General features: G+C 47.0%; 2 protein-coding genes across 4 annotated transcripts in view; one reads left to right on the forward strand and one right to left on the reverse strand.

Moving 5' to 3' along the window:
- The window catches only part of Zdhhc3 (zinc finger DHHC-type containing 3), a 44,595-nt gene extending 40,600 nt beyond the window's left edge, over nucleotides 1-3,995 (reverse strand). For both annotated transcript variants that reach the window (XM_013346631.2, XM_005348156.2), the window contains exon 1: nucleotides 3,811-3,995. The gene's annotated coding sequence lies outside the window, so the exon portion shown is untranslated. The remainder of the gene's footprint in view (nucleotides 1-3,810) is intronic.
- Nucleotides 3,996-4,050: 55 nt separating this feature from the next.
- Nucleotides 4,051-16,682, forward strand: part of Exosc7 (exosome component 7) — a 26,316-nt gene continuing 13,684 nt past the window's right edge. Inside the window, exons 1-3 of one of the 2 annotated variants that reach the window (XM_005348158.2) lie at nucleotides 4,051-4,143; nucleotides 10,576-10,677; nucleotides 10,901-10,995. In XM_005348158.2, coding sequence (XP_005348215.1) covers nucleotides 4,087-4,143; nucleotides 10,576-10,677; nucleotides 10,901-10,995 — 254 coding nt within the window. In that variant the 5' untranslated portion in view covers nucleotides 4,051-4,086. The remainder of the gene's footprint in view (nucleotides 4,144-10,575; nucleotides 10,678-10,900; nucleotides 10,996-16,682) is intronic. The other variant, XM_026778900.1, reaches the window with a different exon arrangement.

The raw sequence follows: 16,682 nt of genomic DNA on the forward strand, positions 1-16,682 counted from the left end.
AAAAAAAAAAAAAAAAAAAAAAAAATCCAGACTTCAATCAAGTGTTTGTGCATCCTGAAGGCTACAGTTTGGAGACTATAAAAAACATGATTTCCTAGCTTTTCTCAAGTGCTGAGATGATGAAAGCAAGGACATTTGCCTCTGGCTCTCTCACCTGACCTGGCTCAGAGTATCAGGAAATTTCCCAAGAGGAAAGCAAACCATCTTCAAAGGTGTAACTACCAGAAGCATGGTGCCAGCCTCTTCCCTTCTAGGTCAACACTGAAGTATTACCCTCAGTTTAGACCTCAGACTCTGAGCACAGACTTTTTTTTTTAAAGATTTATTTATTATGTATCATGCTCTGCCTGCATGTGTGTGTGCCTGGAGGCCAGAAGAGAGCACCCAATCTCATTATAGATGGTTGTGAGCCACTATATGGTTACTGGGAATTGAATTCAGGACTTGTGGACGAGCAGTCACTGCTCTCAACCTCTGAGCCATCTCTCCAGCCCGAGCACAGCTCTTATGTGTGTATTCTACACCTGGAAATTGGTATGTGTGACTCATTTTCTCACATATGACTTCATGAGACTCAAACAGTCAGCCCAGTTTCTTAAAATTAAACACAGCAGACCTTTCCTCTAATGGGGAATATGCATGCTCATGTACAATTTTTCTATCACTATAATCCTAAATCACAAAATCTAGGACAAGATTATGAAAGACTGTTTATATCTAATATTCATACAAGGCCAGGCGGGACAAATGCAAAGTATGCAAAGCAAGCAGACCTTTAGGAAAAGCAGCAGCTCACTTTGTGTTCTTCTGTGAGGCTGAAGGTACAAAGGAAAAGACCTAAAATCTGGCCTTGGTCTGCCTAGGACTGGGCATAAAATACCCCCCCCCCACACACACACACTCCCTGGCTGACTTTCTAAGAGTTCACAGCAGTGCTCCAGGCTCTTTTATAGCTTTAATGAACCGGGTGGGTGGGACGTATTTACTTCTGCTTTACATAATGTTATTGCTGTTAGCAGCAGCTCTTTCTCTCCTGTACCTGGTACTTGGCCTGCTCAATTAGCACCTTATTACAGCCTTAATTACTAACCGGCTCAATTAAGTATTTCATTTTACCATCTGGTTCATGCACTAGCTCAAGGGCCTGAACACCCCAGCTACAATAAATCCTAAACTTCTTTTAAGCAAGTGCCTGATTTTTCACATCTTTAGGTCCATGAGGCTGTCAGGCATTCAAAGGCACTAGAACACGTCCTGAATGTTTGGCTCTTTAAGAATCTCTCAGATTCTGGAGGGCTCTTGTCTTAGCTGCTTGTGGAGTTTAACTTTACTCTGTTTGCATATAACCTTTCCCTTTATCTGAAGAGGTGGGCTAAAGCAGGCACAAGACTTATCAATATCACATTCCATGTTTCTCTAAAGAGGATTCAAGAGAAGTGAGTTCATGTTAGAATATCCATCTTTGCTTTAGAAATTAAACCTGTGGCCTGGGGATATAACTCAATGATAGACAAACATGGGCTTTCTGCATTAAGTTTCCTGATGGATGACAGAGGCTGTGAGGGGCTATAGAAGTTGACACTTAGGACTGCAGGTTTGGGAGCCACAAAGCCTCCCCTCAAATCCTGCCTCTGTTACTTACTAGTTCTGTGATCTGTGACTTTGCCTGTTTCCCAAACTGTAAAATCGTTCTCATAAGGCTCTTTGGAGAGGTGAATCTTTGTAAAGTTTTTGACACACAAAAAGCATCACACAGCACCATAAAAAATTAATAGAGCACAGGGTTTTATAAAAGACACAGCAACAAAACACTATGAAACAAACAAACAAACAAAAAAAAAAAACCAAACCAAAAAACCTGCCATCCTTGGCTCTTTTTTTTTTTGGTTCTAACATGTCTTTGAACTGCTTCAGTAAAAAAGAGCTATGGGTTGATGAGCATTAAAGATGTCTAATGAGCTTGACAAGTATGATGAAAATGACCTGGCGGCACTGAGGAGTAACTGAAGAGAGCACCAGTGTTCTACCAGAGATTATAAATGTCACTTCTTATGTTTCCTCAGGCCTTCTGAACCTACTATCAGCCACCACCCAGAAAATTAGTCACCAAATTAGTAATGCTGACCCTTGCCCACAAAGAACCTGCTGTTGGCTGTGAGGGTACGGTGTGTGTGTGTGTGTGCGTATGTGTGTGTGTGTGTGTGTGTGTGGTACTGGTGAGGGAACTGAGAGCCTTTTGCACACAATAGTGTTCTACCACTATTATGTATTTTTAAAGATATGATGAAATATTTTTCTTCCAGGAAAATGACTCCATGGTAGTCAAACTTAACTTTTCTTCCGGTGTCTTTCTTTTCTGACTTTTCAACTTCTCTCTCTCATCTTCCCAACCTTCAGCTCGCCTCCCACCATATACCACTAAAATGGCCTGTCTTCCCAGTAATCTCCGGCACAGGGTACCGTAACAGGAGTCCTTGTTATTTCGCCAGTTCCTCACGCAGAATCTAGTTGTCCAATCAAACACACAGAGAGATAGGGTATAGGTGCTGTATTAAGTGTGGCACCTATTCCTCCACAAAAGGAAGAAAACCGTTCCGGTTTCCCCTTTCCCAGTTACCCTGGAGGGCAAAGTTCAACCCTGCAAGAAGTCTTCTCTCGGAGCACCTGTGGTACTATGTGTGCACACAGGAAATTCATGTCCAGTCTATCAGTGGGAAAGACCATCCATTTGAGGGCTCCATTAAGAGTACCTAGGAATATAGTCAGGCACTCCCTGCTGCGTTCCTCACCCACTATAGCCGCTAATCCTCTGTTACATCTCTAATCACCATGTTCTGCGGCTATGCTTACAGTAGCCTTTCCCTCTGCCCTGGAAGAGTCTTTGATCAGAAGTTCCGTTTATTTGCTCAGTTAGTTGTGAGGCCAAAGAGAAGAAAAGCCTCTCTATTTTTGTTGCTGTTCTTTGAAACAGTGTCTCACTACGCAGCTCTGGCTGTCCTGGAACTCACTATGTAACGCAGACTGGCTTTGAACTCAAAGAGATCTGCCTACTACTGCCTCCCAAGCACTGGGATTAAAGACGTGTGTGGCCCGCACCTTTTATTTCTTGATGATTAAGGTGTGAAGGGTCACTTTCCTCAAAAGTAGAGCATCTGGTAAGTGAAGCGTCAACCAACTCCCCCCATTTCCCCACATCGCTCCTTTCAAACTCGGTTCATATACTACCACTCTTCCTTAAAGGGCTCCCACGATGACCCCAGCTTCACCTTGCAGGCATTTCTTTCTGGATATCCAATTCCCGTATCCTCCCAGGGTCGGTTGTCTTTCAGGCAGTTGCTCATACGCCTCCCCCAGCTATCTCCTCCATCCAGGCATTTCGAAGCGCAAGACACTCTCCCAACTCTCTCTGGGACAATACTCCAGCAACTAACTTACAAAGCCCTGGGTCACTAGCTGATGACGGGCAGCAAGGGAGGACGAAGATAAGGGAGGAGAGGACAGAGAAAGATCGATCCCTGGAGTGGAGCGCGGAGTGAGCAAACTGAGAAGCCGGCGCCCTGCTCCTGGCTTCCGGACCAGAGTGACCTAACGAGGGATCCATGGTCTCTTCAGCCATCTTAAGGACCAACTAAGGGACTTTAGGAGATGGTCCCTCACGGACAGCACGACTTCCGCCTTCCCGAGGCGTCACATGTGCGCGAGCTCGGCTACTTCGACTCCGGCCCCAGCGCGCAAGGGTGCGCGCTTCTTGCCGAGTCCCGGCTGCGGCCCCGTGTCTCCCTCCTCCCGGGGCTTCCTCTCCGCACTGACCGTCAATCTGAAGGCAGCTCGCAGTCCCACGCCGCCAGCCGCTGCCCCTACCCCGGGTCCCAGCCTCCAGCGTCCGCGATGGCTCGGGCACCGGGTTGCGCGGCTTGCCGGACTCGGCCTCACACCGGACGGCGCGCAGAAGAGGCCCATGGAGCTCCAGGCGGTGGCGGCAGCCGCGGCTGCGGGAGCGGCCGCCGCGCAGGCTGATGACGCGCGGGCACCGTGGGGAAGGGCGCAGGCTGATGACGTGCCAGCGCGCACGGTGAGCGGAGCGGCATGGCGTCGGTGTCGCTGAGCGAGGCTGAGAAGGTCTACATCGTTCATGGAGTACAGGTAGCGGTAGCGGCCGCAGGTGCAGGCCATACCGCTCAGGGAGGAGGTGCGGGGTGGCTGCGTGGCCGAGACCGACGCACCGAGGCCTCTGCGGTCCGCGGCGAGAGTGCATCCCGCATGCCCCAATTTCTACAGCTCTCGGGATGGAGATTCATTCCTAGCTTTTCAGGGAGCGGTGGGCCTCTCTTAAGGCTGCTGCTCAATGGAGGAATGTCCTTATGGCCTCCACGCGCTGAAGGGCCTGCACCTGAGATCCAGTAACCGGAATCCCGGCCCATGGATGGACATCTTCAGGCTTCGCACCGAGAGAGATGGAGGCCATGCATCCGAGGGGAAAGGCCTTCAAAACATAAACTAACAGCAACCCTCCCACTCCCCCACTCCAAAAAGGGAGTGGCGGGGAGTAAGGGGGTGGAGAAGGGACCGGAGCTCAGTAGTGGAGAGCTTGTCCTAGCATGCAGAAGGTGTTGGTGGCTGGCTCCTGTAATCCCAGCACTTGGGAAGTGGAGACAAGAGATCAGGAATTTAAGGCCAGCTGAGCTATCAAGACCCAGTCTCAAGAAAAAATCGCACTGACCCGAGTGTATTGCTGACAAATAGGGAAGAGTGGGGAAGTGATTTGTTCTTCTTTTGGCCGTGCTTGGGGGTTATCGTCATGGTCGTACTTGTACGTGCTATGTAGGCGTTCTACACCGAGCCCCATTCCCAGCCCTTCTTTTCTCGTTTTTTTGGGGGGAGAAAAATGGGGGACCCGTCTTTGTATTCCAGGCTGTTGTGGGACTCACGTCGCCCTTCTGCCTTGACAGAAGGCATGCCCCATCACCACCTGGCTGAGACTGGTAGACAGTGGTGTAGTCGTTTTAGCTTAGATTCCTGGGTAGCTATAATGAATACATGATGTGTACCCAGTCTTGCTTTTGGACATTCAAGAGGAAGAGGTGAAGAGGGTTAACCTGGCAACCATCTCTCTGATATCATGCAAGCCTCCTCCCTGCAGTTGATCTTGCGATGTAGCCGGCAGATTAAAGCAACGTGTCACCATTTAAACTCCCTGATACAAGTGACGGCCATGGTCTTTTTAAAAATCCTATGACGTTCTGTTCTCTTCTGTGCTCCTTATAGGGTAGAAATGCCAATATTTAGTCAATAGGTTGCATGTTGAACCTGATTAATAAAATCCAAGCCCACCACTCGTTAGCTTTTCGGTTCAAGATTAGGAACAGCGGGGTATATGCAGAATGGTGTTGTGAGGGGGATGTAAAAATAAGGGGGAAATGGTGCTTCCCTTTCAGGTTTGTTTTTGTTTGTTTGTTTGTTTTCTGTCAGAAATGTGGCTTTGTCCTAAACCATTCATGCCACGTCGTTAGTCTTCACGGTGACTGCGCTAAAAGCTGCTGGGATTTAAATCCTTCAAATTGACAGGAACTGTTAAATGACCTGAAGAAAAAGGAGGCTCCTTGTAAGAGTTGGAAAGCTTCCATCCAGCTGCAGAACACCCTCTTTGATAATAACCATAACAAGCAGTGATTGGCCCTGGTGATTCATCTGCTTTTCTTTCCCAAGCTGTATCCTTCTCAGCGGCCACTTATGCCCAGCTTCCCTTCCATCTTGGTGAAATCTGCCGCCCCCCCCATCCCTGTACCTTTAATTTCACGTGGCTTCTCCATTCCCTGTATCACATTATGGCCTAACAACTCTTTACTTTTTTTGAGGCAGGGTATCACTATGTACCCTTGGCTCTCCTGGAACTTATAGAGATCCACCTGCCTCTGCCTCCTAAGTGCTGGGACTAAAGGTGTGTGCACCATGTTGGGCTAGCCTGACAACTCTAGAGATCCAGTTCCACTGAAAGAGTTGGTCTGTGCTGCTAGTGGTTCGTTACCCTCTGTGTGGCATGCTTTGGATTACACACCTACCGCTGCTGGCCCTGTTGCGGATGGGTAGTAACTCAGGTGGCCACTCCAGAGCTCTAAGCCCCGTGGGATATTCGTTGTCTGTCCCACTGAGTGGTTTAACTGTAACCTCATAGCCAAACTAGGTCGTGACTGTTGATTGGGCTTTCAAAGACTTTCCTCTTGGGGCTCTGTCTGAGCTGTTTCACTGCTTTGTTTTTGGCTATTGGAGGAGGACAGCTCGGCTGATGTTTTCTGTATTTCTGCTCCTTTTCTATGGCTTTACCTTTTAGCTTATGTCTGAGTCTGGTCTTCAAGGATAAGAAGTAGCTACTCAGTCTGACCATTCGGAACTGAAACCAGTCCCTAGCACATTTCCTGTTTAGCCCTTTGCCCTTTCTATTCGCAAACCCGTGGCACAGAAAGCCCGTGACCTTATTGGGCCACATCTTTTAAAGGGATGCAGAGCTGCTCAGGAGAATCGGAGAGTGAAGCAACAGTTGCTGTCTAGTTTTACTTGGCATTTCTTGGGCCTGGTCCCGCAAAGCCGGGCCAGATGAGGTTATTTTCTACTAAGAAGACACTTAAATCTCAGTTCTCCGTTAAGAATTGATGAGGTACTGGACATGTCAAAATAAGATGAAGGGGTCGCCTTTGAGTATGCAGTCATCCTGATTATGTTGAAGTAGTAACACCAATTGCCTTGTACCACATCCAGGTAGCAGAGTTGTTAAAATGATAAATGTAATAGCTATGCAAGTCTCCAGGAGCTAGCCCAGCAGCCAAAACCCCCAGTCTAAGGTGCTTCAGTTCCTGCTGAGAAGGGCAGGGTCCATGCCATCATGATGCCCAGAAGCTGTTTCCTTCCCTGTTGACTGGAGCCTTCAGTCTTGGGTGACTTGTCTTAAGTATTCAGTATATAGATTGATCCCTTTGCTTCTCAGACTGCAAATAAATAAATAAAATGCATGGTAAGGCTTCAGGTGCTGAACCAAGCCAGGCAGATCCAGACACTTCCCTCAGAATTTTATAAGGAAAAGTCATTTTTTAAAAAGTGCTCTTAGTTCAGTGATGCATGGACAGGTTGTTTTCTCTCATTCTGTTGTTTTCTGTTTGCGTTACTTTGGAGAGACTGGAACGTCCATTAAACATGAAAGGAAAACGTGTAAGTTCTCATTCAGCTCACTCGTCCACTTGGCCTTCCCTAGAAGACTGAGGGTTATTAGAGGGTGGAGAGGCACGGTCCGATGAGGTCCCGTTTTCTGATGACCACGCCGCCCCACGTGGAATCAAGTCACAGGATGACATTTTAAAGGCAGCCCTTGAAACCCTGCGATTGATGGCATGGCCTGTTGCATTCAGAGTCAGCCCCATCCTGATCAGGGCCACCTCATAGAGCTGGCCACCTCATCTCTGAAGGTTGTCTGTGCTGACTGTTAAGCAGAGAGACCCTTTGAGAAGGTACAGGCTGCAGAGAGTGGTGGGTACGAACTCTGGCCTTGAGTTTAAAGGCTGCTCACTGGCTGGGGGATTTAAGACACTAAGTTAGTAGACGTGGCACTAAAGAGTAGCTCATTGAGCTAGACATTAAATTCTGCTGCTTTCCAAACACATCTCCCGATGCAAGAGGATCTCTTCCAGTGAAAGAGTGAGTTGAGCAGGTGGCTGCGCGTGGACCTCACGTGATTTAGGTGTTTAATTCCTCTCAGAAGTTGCCGAGAGGGTTAACACGCTGAAGCAGATATGACGGATGGTCAGTGTAGTATTGTGTGGTGGGAGCATGCAGCAATGTTTTGGTTTTTTCTGTTTGTTTAACCTCTTAAAATAAAGTCAGATACATAGGCAGTTAGCCTGACAGTTTAAAGATAATTGATAAAGAATTGATAATCATATATTTAAGAGCAATAGTCTTTCTTTGTTTTCCCCTCTCCTTTTGAGAGAATCAACCCTTTGAGGACCTGGTGAAGTTTATTGTTATTTTTAATTATATGTGTGGTTATATACACAAGTGAGTGCAGGTGCCAGCAGAAGCCAGAAGCGTTGGATTCCCTGTGAGCCACCCGATGTGGGTACTGGGAACCCTACTCAGTCTAGAGAGGCAGTATGTGCTCTTAATCACCAGCCCATCTCTCCAGCCCCTTGTTAACTATTTTTCTTTTCTTTTCTTTTCTTTTTTTTAAAGTGGGCGAGGGGAATGTCTCAGTGATTAAGATCACCTGTTTCTCTTGCAGAGTTCTCTTCCCAGCACCTACATGGCAGTTCACAGCCACCCATCACTCTAACTCCAGGATCTGATGCCCTCTTCTGACTTCCTCTGGCACCAAACACACACATGGCTCACATACTGACATACATGCAGGCAAAAGACTCAGATATAAAGTGAATGAATCTAATTTTTAAAAATTCAGAATAAAAAAATACTTTCAAGGGTATTTATGAAAAATGAGGACGATCTCGATGAGATGTTTGGGGCATTTTATTGTATGCAATGTGTGTTTGAAAAAAGAGAAGTATAAAAAGAACATTAAAGGACTAGAAAGATGACTCAGAGGTTAAGAGTACTTGCAACTCTTGGAGAGAGCTCACACAGCTGCTTACAACTGTATTTAACTACTTCCCAGAATTCAGTGCTGCCTTCTAACATCCCTGGGCACCAGGCTTGCATGTGGTACACAGGTAAAACACTCATACACGTAAAGTAACGATAAATTTTTTTAAAAAAAATAACATGTAAAATGATATACTGCCCTTCATATATGAAAAGAGAATTATTGCCCAAAAGTAGATCATTATCACAAGAAAGCCAAGTTGTTTCTATAGTGGGGTCCAAATTCCAGACTTACACAAGTATGCTTTTTGTAATAATGCTTAATTTTAAAAGAAAGCAGTTAAAAATATTTATCTGCTCATTTGAATAGATAAAACACAAGATAACGCCAGGCAGTGGTGGCACACACCTTTAATCTCAGCACTCAGGAGGCAGAGGCAGGAGGATCTCTGTGAGTTCAAGACCAGCCTGCTCTACAGAGCAAGTTCCAGGACTGGCTCCATAGCTACTAAGAAACCCTGTCTTGAAAAAAGAAAGAAGAAAGGAGGGAGGGAGGAGGGAGAAAGAGAGAGAGAAACAAGATAAACCAGATCTAAATGAGAGACCAAGGGTGGATGGGAAAGGTGAGAAGAGGTGTATGTGGCAGACATAGTGCAGATAAAACAAAGGATGTTACACTGGTATTCCATACACACGGAAGAGTAAATAAGTAATTAAGAGAAGCCAGCATTCAGTGAACCCATACTGAAATATAAATAGTGACAAATGAGTGTGAGTTACAAATGAAAACTAACAATAGACATAGACAGGTAAGAGCAAAAGAAACATGGTATCTAACTGTACTCTACTGCAAAGTTGATTCCTATGGGGAGAATGGTTAGCAGCCCTGAAACAATGTATGTACTGAGAGAATATATGGAGGTTGGGGGTAGATAATGACAGCCAGGTTGCTCCCCACCTCCACCTCTAGGGATTTCGTAGTGGAACTCAGAAGAGACTTAAAAAGAAGAAAAATGAAGTCTGGAATGAACTATGAACATTAGGTGGAAGTGAGCTATTGATTTGAACTCCTAGCTTCTTGATAGGTAGTGAGCTAAATGACGATGTGTTAGTGTGTGTTAATTAGTGTGTGTGTGTGTGTGTGTGTGTGTGTGTGTGTGTTTTCCAGTTCTGTTTGCGATGAAGGTTTAGAAACAGCGAGCTTAGCACCCAGATCCTGCTGTTTGAGTTCTTTATGCCAGTAAGAGGATCCAGGGCTCCTTGGGGAAGGGGAAAGGAAAGCTAACCAATTGCCACAACATGTTGTGTTGTCAGAAATATGGAAGAGTTGAGAGCACGGAGCCAGCCTAAAGGGACCAACATGCATTGAGTGAGAATCATTAGATTAGAATCCGACATGAAATGGACATCTATGAATTGTGCTGTTGTAGACAACGGGAAACAAATAGTTGGACAGAGGGACAGGCAGCACATAGCCACTCTGGTGCCGTCTCGTGCTGCAGGGTTAATGGAGCGCTACTATAGAGGACCGAGTGGGAGTTCCCCTCAGCTAATGCTGGGAGAGCATTCAGAGTGCCCGTGGGAACGGGCTGTGTTGTGACCTAATCACAGAAACAAACTCACCTGCATTAGTGTGTTGACCCTGTTTTAGAAGGTTAAGTATTCAGAGTGTGCATAACAGGTCTTGTAAACTGAATTTGGGGTGAATAGCCTTGAGGATTTGGAGAGGGTGGGGTGACTTTTTGTTGTTTTGTCCATTTTGCTTGCTTTTATGCATGTGTTGTGTACATCCAATGTGGCAGGCCTTTGTGGTCAGACACATCTGAATGAACCCATTGCTTTGTCAAAATTAAGTGAAGGATAAGCCACTTGAGTCTCTTTCTTATATTAACCTGGTAGTATTGTTAGTAATAGTGAGGGCAGAATTGGGGTGACAGTGGGAGTCTAGTCTGTCTGAGATGGGATCACAACCGAAAGCTGCTGTTCCCTTAGGAAGACCTTCGGGTGGACGGCCGTGGCTGTGAGGACTACCGATGTGTGGAGGTGGAGACCGATGTGGTGTCCAACACCAGTGGGTCTGCCAGAGTCAAGCTGGTAAGTGCTGTGGGCATTGTGGGTAAGCCCTAAGGGTTGGTTACAGGCCCTGCTGACATTGGTCCTGGGGAGACCCAGTCCTTAGGCCATACCGGGAGAACACATCTCTCCAGATCCAAAGCACCCCTCATCTCAGACTCCCGTAGCCCAAGCCACAACACCGTGCTTGTCTGGAAGAGGAGTGTGGTCGTTTCTGAGCCAGGACTCTTGTATGTGTCTACAGGGTCATACAGACATCTTGGTGGGAGTGAAAGCAGAAATGGGGACACCGAAGCTGGAGAAGCCAAATGAAGGCTACCTGGAGTTCTTTGTTGACTGGTCAGTACCGTGCAGGTGGTTTGACAGGACGAGGAGTGCGGGGGATGCATAGCACGTGGGAGGCGTTGGGTTCTACCTCTGTCTCCCATTGGAAAAGCAAAGATTGAAAGATGAAGATTCAGGGCGTGACGGTCAGGTTTGTTCAGCCATTCATTTACCTAGGAAGGATTTACTCACTTGTAAAGTGCCGAGCAGTAGAAGTACCTGACCTTGTTCTAATCCCCTGGCTCTTGCTGAGGGTTAAGTGAAGTTGTAAATGGTAAGGTGCTTAGGAAAGCACCAAGCAAAGGTAAATATGGATCATCTGATCCTTAATACCCTGCGTTTCTTCCTGCTCTTACTCTGCAAAGAACGCTTGTTTTGCTTGGCAGGTGGGTCTGGGACCAGTCAAACAGCCTGGCGAGCTGGGAAAGTGCCCATAGTATCGGCAGCAAGTGTGTGCTGGGAAGAACCAGGGCTCTGTGGTATCTGCGTCCAGCCCTGGGCCAGAATGAGTGACCTCAGTCTATACCTGAATCTCTTCCTCTAAAAGGGCGAGCCCTACACGTGGTGATAAGTGAAAACAGAGCAGCTCCTAGGCGGTGACCAACTCTCGTGAGATTCACAAACCTTATTTCTTTTCCCTTTCCAGAATTGGGACTTGGGAATTTTTTATTTTGTTTTATGTGTATGGGTGGTTTGCCCACATGTATGTATCTAAGCACCACTTGCATGCCTGGTGCCATTGGAGACCAGAAGAGAACAGTAGACCCCTGGAACCGACGTTACAAACGGTTGTAGATGCTGGGACTCGAACTTGGGTCCTGCAACAGCAACAAGTGCTCTTAACTACTGACTGGGCCAACTCTGTAGCCCCAAGGACTGGGACTTTTTATTGTATGGCCCCTGCTTTGGTTCTAGGAACTAGTGTTGACCAAAGCAGGCCTTTGTCGGAACACAGCCCAAGAATGAAGTCCTGTGAGAAAACTCTAAGAAAACTAGACAAGAGTCTTGTGACCTCAGTTTCTTCAAAAACACAAAATTGTTCTTGAAATGTGTGTCAGTGCCTCCCAGGTGTAGCGGGCGGGAGTGAGTTCACTTCAGATTATTCACTGCCACTGACTGATATTTGTTTATATGACTTTATGGAAAAACGTGTTTTTGCCATGTGCAACTTGTCCTTGTGATTATACACAGCTTGAACTCCCGAGAGCTTTACTCGTGTGACCTTCTTAACCCTCAGGGTAGAAATTTTCTCATGTTCTGAATAAAGTTAGCTATTGCATTTTTAGGCTCCATTCTCCCCGTTTCTACTGCCTCTGGAGCAGCATTCTTACGATCATCTCTTGGCTTCTGCTAGGTCTTGGTGTGTGTATATCCTGTGGTCCTAAGACCTCCTCCACATGTGGAGGCTGGTTAGAGGGACCATAGGACTTAGCATATAGTTGTGAGCATGGCTGGAATTTGTCCTAGCTTTGCAGATGCAGCAACTGACTTAGGACATTTCTCCCACTCAGATTTTTCACCTAGGATTTTTAGTAGGTGCAGTCACATAGGCTCAGACTCCTAGAAGGAAAGCATGGAACCAATTAGCAAAGTCTAGGCACAGTGGCCACATAGGTGGGCCCATCTTGGTATGGTAGTTAATTTTCCTGTCTTCATTTCCAAACACAAAAATTGGTTCTCGCTGGACCCCTGTGAGAAAAAGACAGATGACGTGTTTAGAGAGGAGGTGCCTGCCCAGGGTCAGGTGGCCAGAAATGTGACTCTGTTTCTTACTCTTTCTGCTCCTACAGTAGAGGCCAGTTTAAGGATGTTGAGCTTCGGAGGAATACTGTCCGTTCCTCTTTCTGGCCAGTTTTCTTCAGTTCTTCCTCCACCCCCAGCTCCAGCCGTCTCCAGTCGGTTATCGTGGGGCTGACTCATCCTGCAGTGAGGTGGACGGTGGTGCCATTGCCTGCTTTGCTGCTGCAGGAAGCAGAATGGCTTCCCGGCCTCATCTGCAAATCCCATTATTTACAGACAGGAGCTGTAATTGCTTTCCTTTCCTCCCGTGTTTTCTGCCCTCCTCGTCCTGGGCGACATGCTAGCTGCATCATAAGGCGTGCTGTACTCCCATGCTGGGGTGCAGCGAAGGAAGGGTTTCACTGGACTCTCGGTTTGCAGCTTTTTCCAGGAGATGTAAGCTGATCTGTTCCTCGTCACCCCTGGGATGCACAGCGACAGCCCAGAGAACGGCTTGTGCATGTTCATCCTAGTAAAGTGAGTTAGTGGTGCTTGCCTCGGGAGTGGAAGGATGTGAATGAGTGCATTTTCCCTGAGTCACTAGCCCTGTTCTTGCCTAGATCCTGTTTTATCTCTACTGAAGTCTGTGACAACACCGATACAAGCCTGAGTCCAGAGAGATGCCTGACGTTGAGGTGACCGTGGATTCACACAGCCTAGATACAGAATGAAACAGTTATGTCTGTGTGTGCACCATCCTTGCTCTTAACAGAGATTCTGCTGGTCTCAGGAAACACTGTCTAGCATGGGAATCACAGTGTTCTCCCCAAAGTATGACGTGCAAAAATACCATGGCTTGCTGCAAAGTGGAATCCCTCTGGCCAGAATTCAGAGAACTCATCTCACTGTGTGGTGTGTACAGTCTGAATATGAGGAAGGGGCTCCGCTTAGCTGCTGTGCTGGCCCCTTCCTTATCCTAGGTGTCAAAGCAGGGTGACTCCCATGTTTGAGCTGCTTCCTCTCAGGATTTAGTTTATGAAGCAGCCTCACTGGCTGGCTGTGAAGGCTGCCTGCTGGTCTATTTTCCTCCTTTCTGAGTCTCGGAGGACCTCACTCGGAGCTCCACTTCCCAGGGAGTTGTGAAGCCTGTCAGGACGGTAGTGGATCCTAGCTATTTACACGGCTCCACTAGCGTGGTTGGCCCTGGAGGCAGTCACACCCGTGCTCTTGGGTGTGCCTTCCTTTCCTCTTAGTCTTTTTCTCCTAATCCCCATGATTAAGCCTATATTGAAATATCTTTAATAAAACTTCCAACTCTACTGTCAATACAAATAAAGTAGAAAGAGGGTTGGGGGCATAGCTCAGTGATAGAGGGCCTGCCTAGACTCTACAGTGAGGAGCTGAGGTTTGTAGGTCAGTAAGTAATAGAACTCTTGCCTATATGGGAGGTACTAGGTTCCTTCCCTAGTCACTCAAAATAGATAAATAAATAAAAAAAATTCTCAGAGGAGACAAGACAGAAACAGAGAAGGGTCAGTAACACAAGTAAATCCGTTCCTTGTTTCCCCTTATCAGTGCTGGGCTCCTTAAGAGTCACAAAGCCATTTGATGCAGAAGTGGAGTCTGCCAGGCCCTGCGGCTGCCATCTGTTCTAGAACTCACGAGAGACTCAGGAGGCCAGTCCCTTTCTTGCTGCCTAGAAAACAGAAACGGCTCTCGGGTGCCTGTGGACGTGCCCAGCAATATGTATTCCTCACACTGAAGAGCTCTGCTGGAGAGCTCCTATCTGCAGCCTGTAGCAGTTGCTCCCCACGGGGAGGAAAGAATTATAATTGGTGTTGGCATGGAGTCCCTCCTGCCACTCTGGGCCCAGCTTGATTTAATTCCTTATCAGCAGCTTCCAGGTTTTTATTGTTTTAGTTCTCAGTTGTCCTGGTTTCTCAAAGCAGATTGCTTTTCTGCTAACTCACTCTCTTCAGGTTTATCTCTTTGGGATGATAGTATGGACCTGGGTAGGTAATGCTCCTTCCTGCCAAGGTGAAAGACCTCGGTCTGTCTCAGCTCACTGGAAAGGCACCAGCTACCCTGACCCAACCCGACTGCAGCAATGCCAGGCTGCTCTGACGCTAATCTGGAAACAAAATAGACCTCAAACCTTTTCGTGAGCCTTTGCCTTGTTTGTAGTAACTGAGAAAGGTCCATTTCAAGTGAGAACTCTTAAACTTTAAGAAAAGTTGGTTTGCCGGGCGGTGGTGGCACATGCCTTTAATCCTAGCACTTGGGAGGCAGAGGCAGGCGGATCTCTGTGAGTTTGAGACCAGCCTGGTCTACAAGAGCTAGTTCCAGGAAAGGCTCCAAAACCACAGAAAAACCCTATCTCGAAAAAAACCAAAAAAAAAAAAAAAGAGAAAAAAAAAGAAAAAGAAAAAGTTGGTTGGTTTCCAGGATGAAAGAATTCAGTAGGCTGCATGTCAGTCTGAGCTGCCACTAGGTGGCAGCCCATTGAGACACACTGCTCAGCTGACTTTGATCTGAGCTTTTGGACCTGGGAAAGGCTTGGGTTTTGTTTGAGGAATCCAGGAGAATGTTTGTCATGCCTGGGTTCAGCATGCCAAGTGTCTGTTATTTCCCTTTGGGATCATAACTGAGTTTTGGTATGATCGCGTGTATTTTTCCCAAGCACAGAACCAGTCTTGGAACCCTGGTGGGTAGAACTGTGCATCTGTTCTTTGCCTGTCAGGGGAGCCCCATTCTTGGCTAAGGGCTGGGGGCGGTGACAAAGCAGAGAATTGGCTTAGAACGCCATTGAGTTGGCCGTTCTCGGTCTCTGGGGCTGATGGCATCATCGGCAGAAACAGATTTTAAGGCAACCTTGAGAATATGCTGCTGTTCTTGCCACCCCATGTATACGGGAGGTTCTGCAGTCTCAGAAATGAGTGTGCGCACACACGGGAGTCAGCCAGGGTCAGCCACTCTCCCAGTAGCCTGTCCTGTCCATAGGCCGCATAGACTTTCAGGCTATATTAGTGACAAGGGAGCGGTGTGGGCCCAGAGTCAGGAGTCTCACTGCAAGTAGACCTAGCTTCGATCTCACCCTACTCCAGTTAAGCAATAGATGTGCAGGCAGCAGGAACCGAGTGGAGGGGATGAGTCAGAGGGTGGAGATCTGGGAGGACCCATGTTCTTCCAGCTGCTCTGGGAGAGGGACTGGTGCATGCTTTATGGAGGGTTTGAGTTGGTTTGGTAACTAATAGCATTTGATTTTATGATCTACTGTGATGATACATGTAAGCAGAGGCCTGGCATGACCAGCCTTTGTATGTGTGTATTCTCTCTCTCTCTTTTTCTCTCACTCACTCTCTCTGTCTGTCTTAATTTAACAGAGGTTTTCATTAGACTTGCTTTCTTTGACTGTATCTGTGGTCTAATAATAGGTCCCATGACTAGAACACCCATTCGTTATCAGAGGCAAAATATAAGCCCCAGGCAAAGCCAATCTTCGATCATACTGGCAGCTGAGCCACAGTGACACATCAAGGTAAGGCCTTCAGTGCCTGCCGGAGTTAGACCCTGAGTTCTTTCGGCTCTGTGTGACCTCCAGCATGTTATGCAACCTGTCTGATGCTCATTATCTAAACTGTGTCAGAGGTTAAGGGTGTAGCTCAGTGGTAAAGAGCTTGCCTGGCATTTGTGAAACCCCAGTTTTATTTCCCAGTACCACAATTAAAAAAAAAAAAAGATCAGATAGTTGGCCCTGCCTATGATTGCTGTGAGGATGAAATGGCCTGGTACAGCTGAAGTGCTCAGAGTGGCGCATGGCACATGGTAACCACGTGTGAAGTTGTTTGTGTTTGCCTCCCTGTAAGATGAGAAATGCCTCCTGGGCCCTAGGTCACAGACACCTGAGAGGTTCTAGTTTCTTTTATGTGGTGCTGCTTTATTTTTCCAGAGGATTTTTTTTTTTTTTTTTTTTTTTTTTTTTT

Source organism: Microtus ochrogaster, chromosome 5 (genome assembly GCF_000317375.1).
Source record: "Microtus ochrogaster isolate Prairie Vole_2 chromosome 5, MicOch1.0, whole genome shotgun sequence".
Taxonomy (NCBI): domain Eukaryota; kingdom Metazoa; phylum Chordata; class Mammalia; order Rodentia; family Cricetidae; genus Microtus; species Microtus ochrogaster.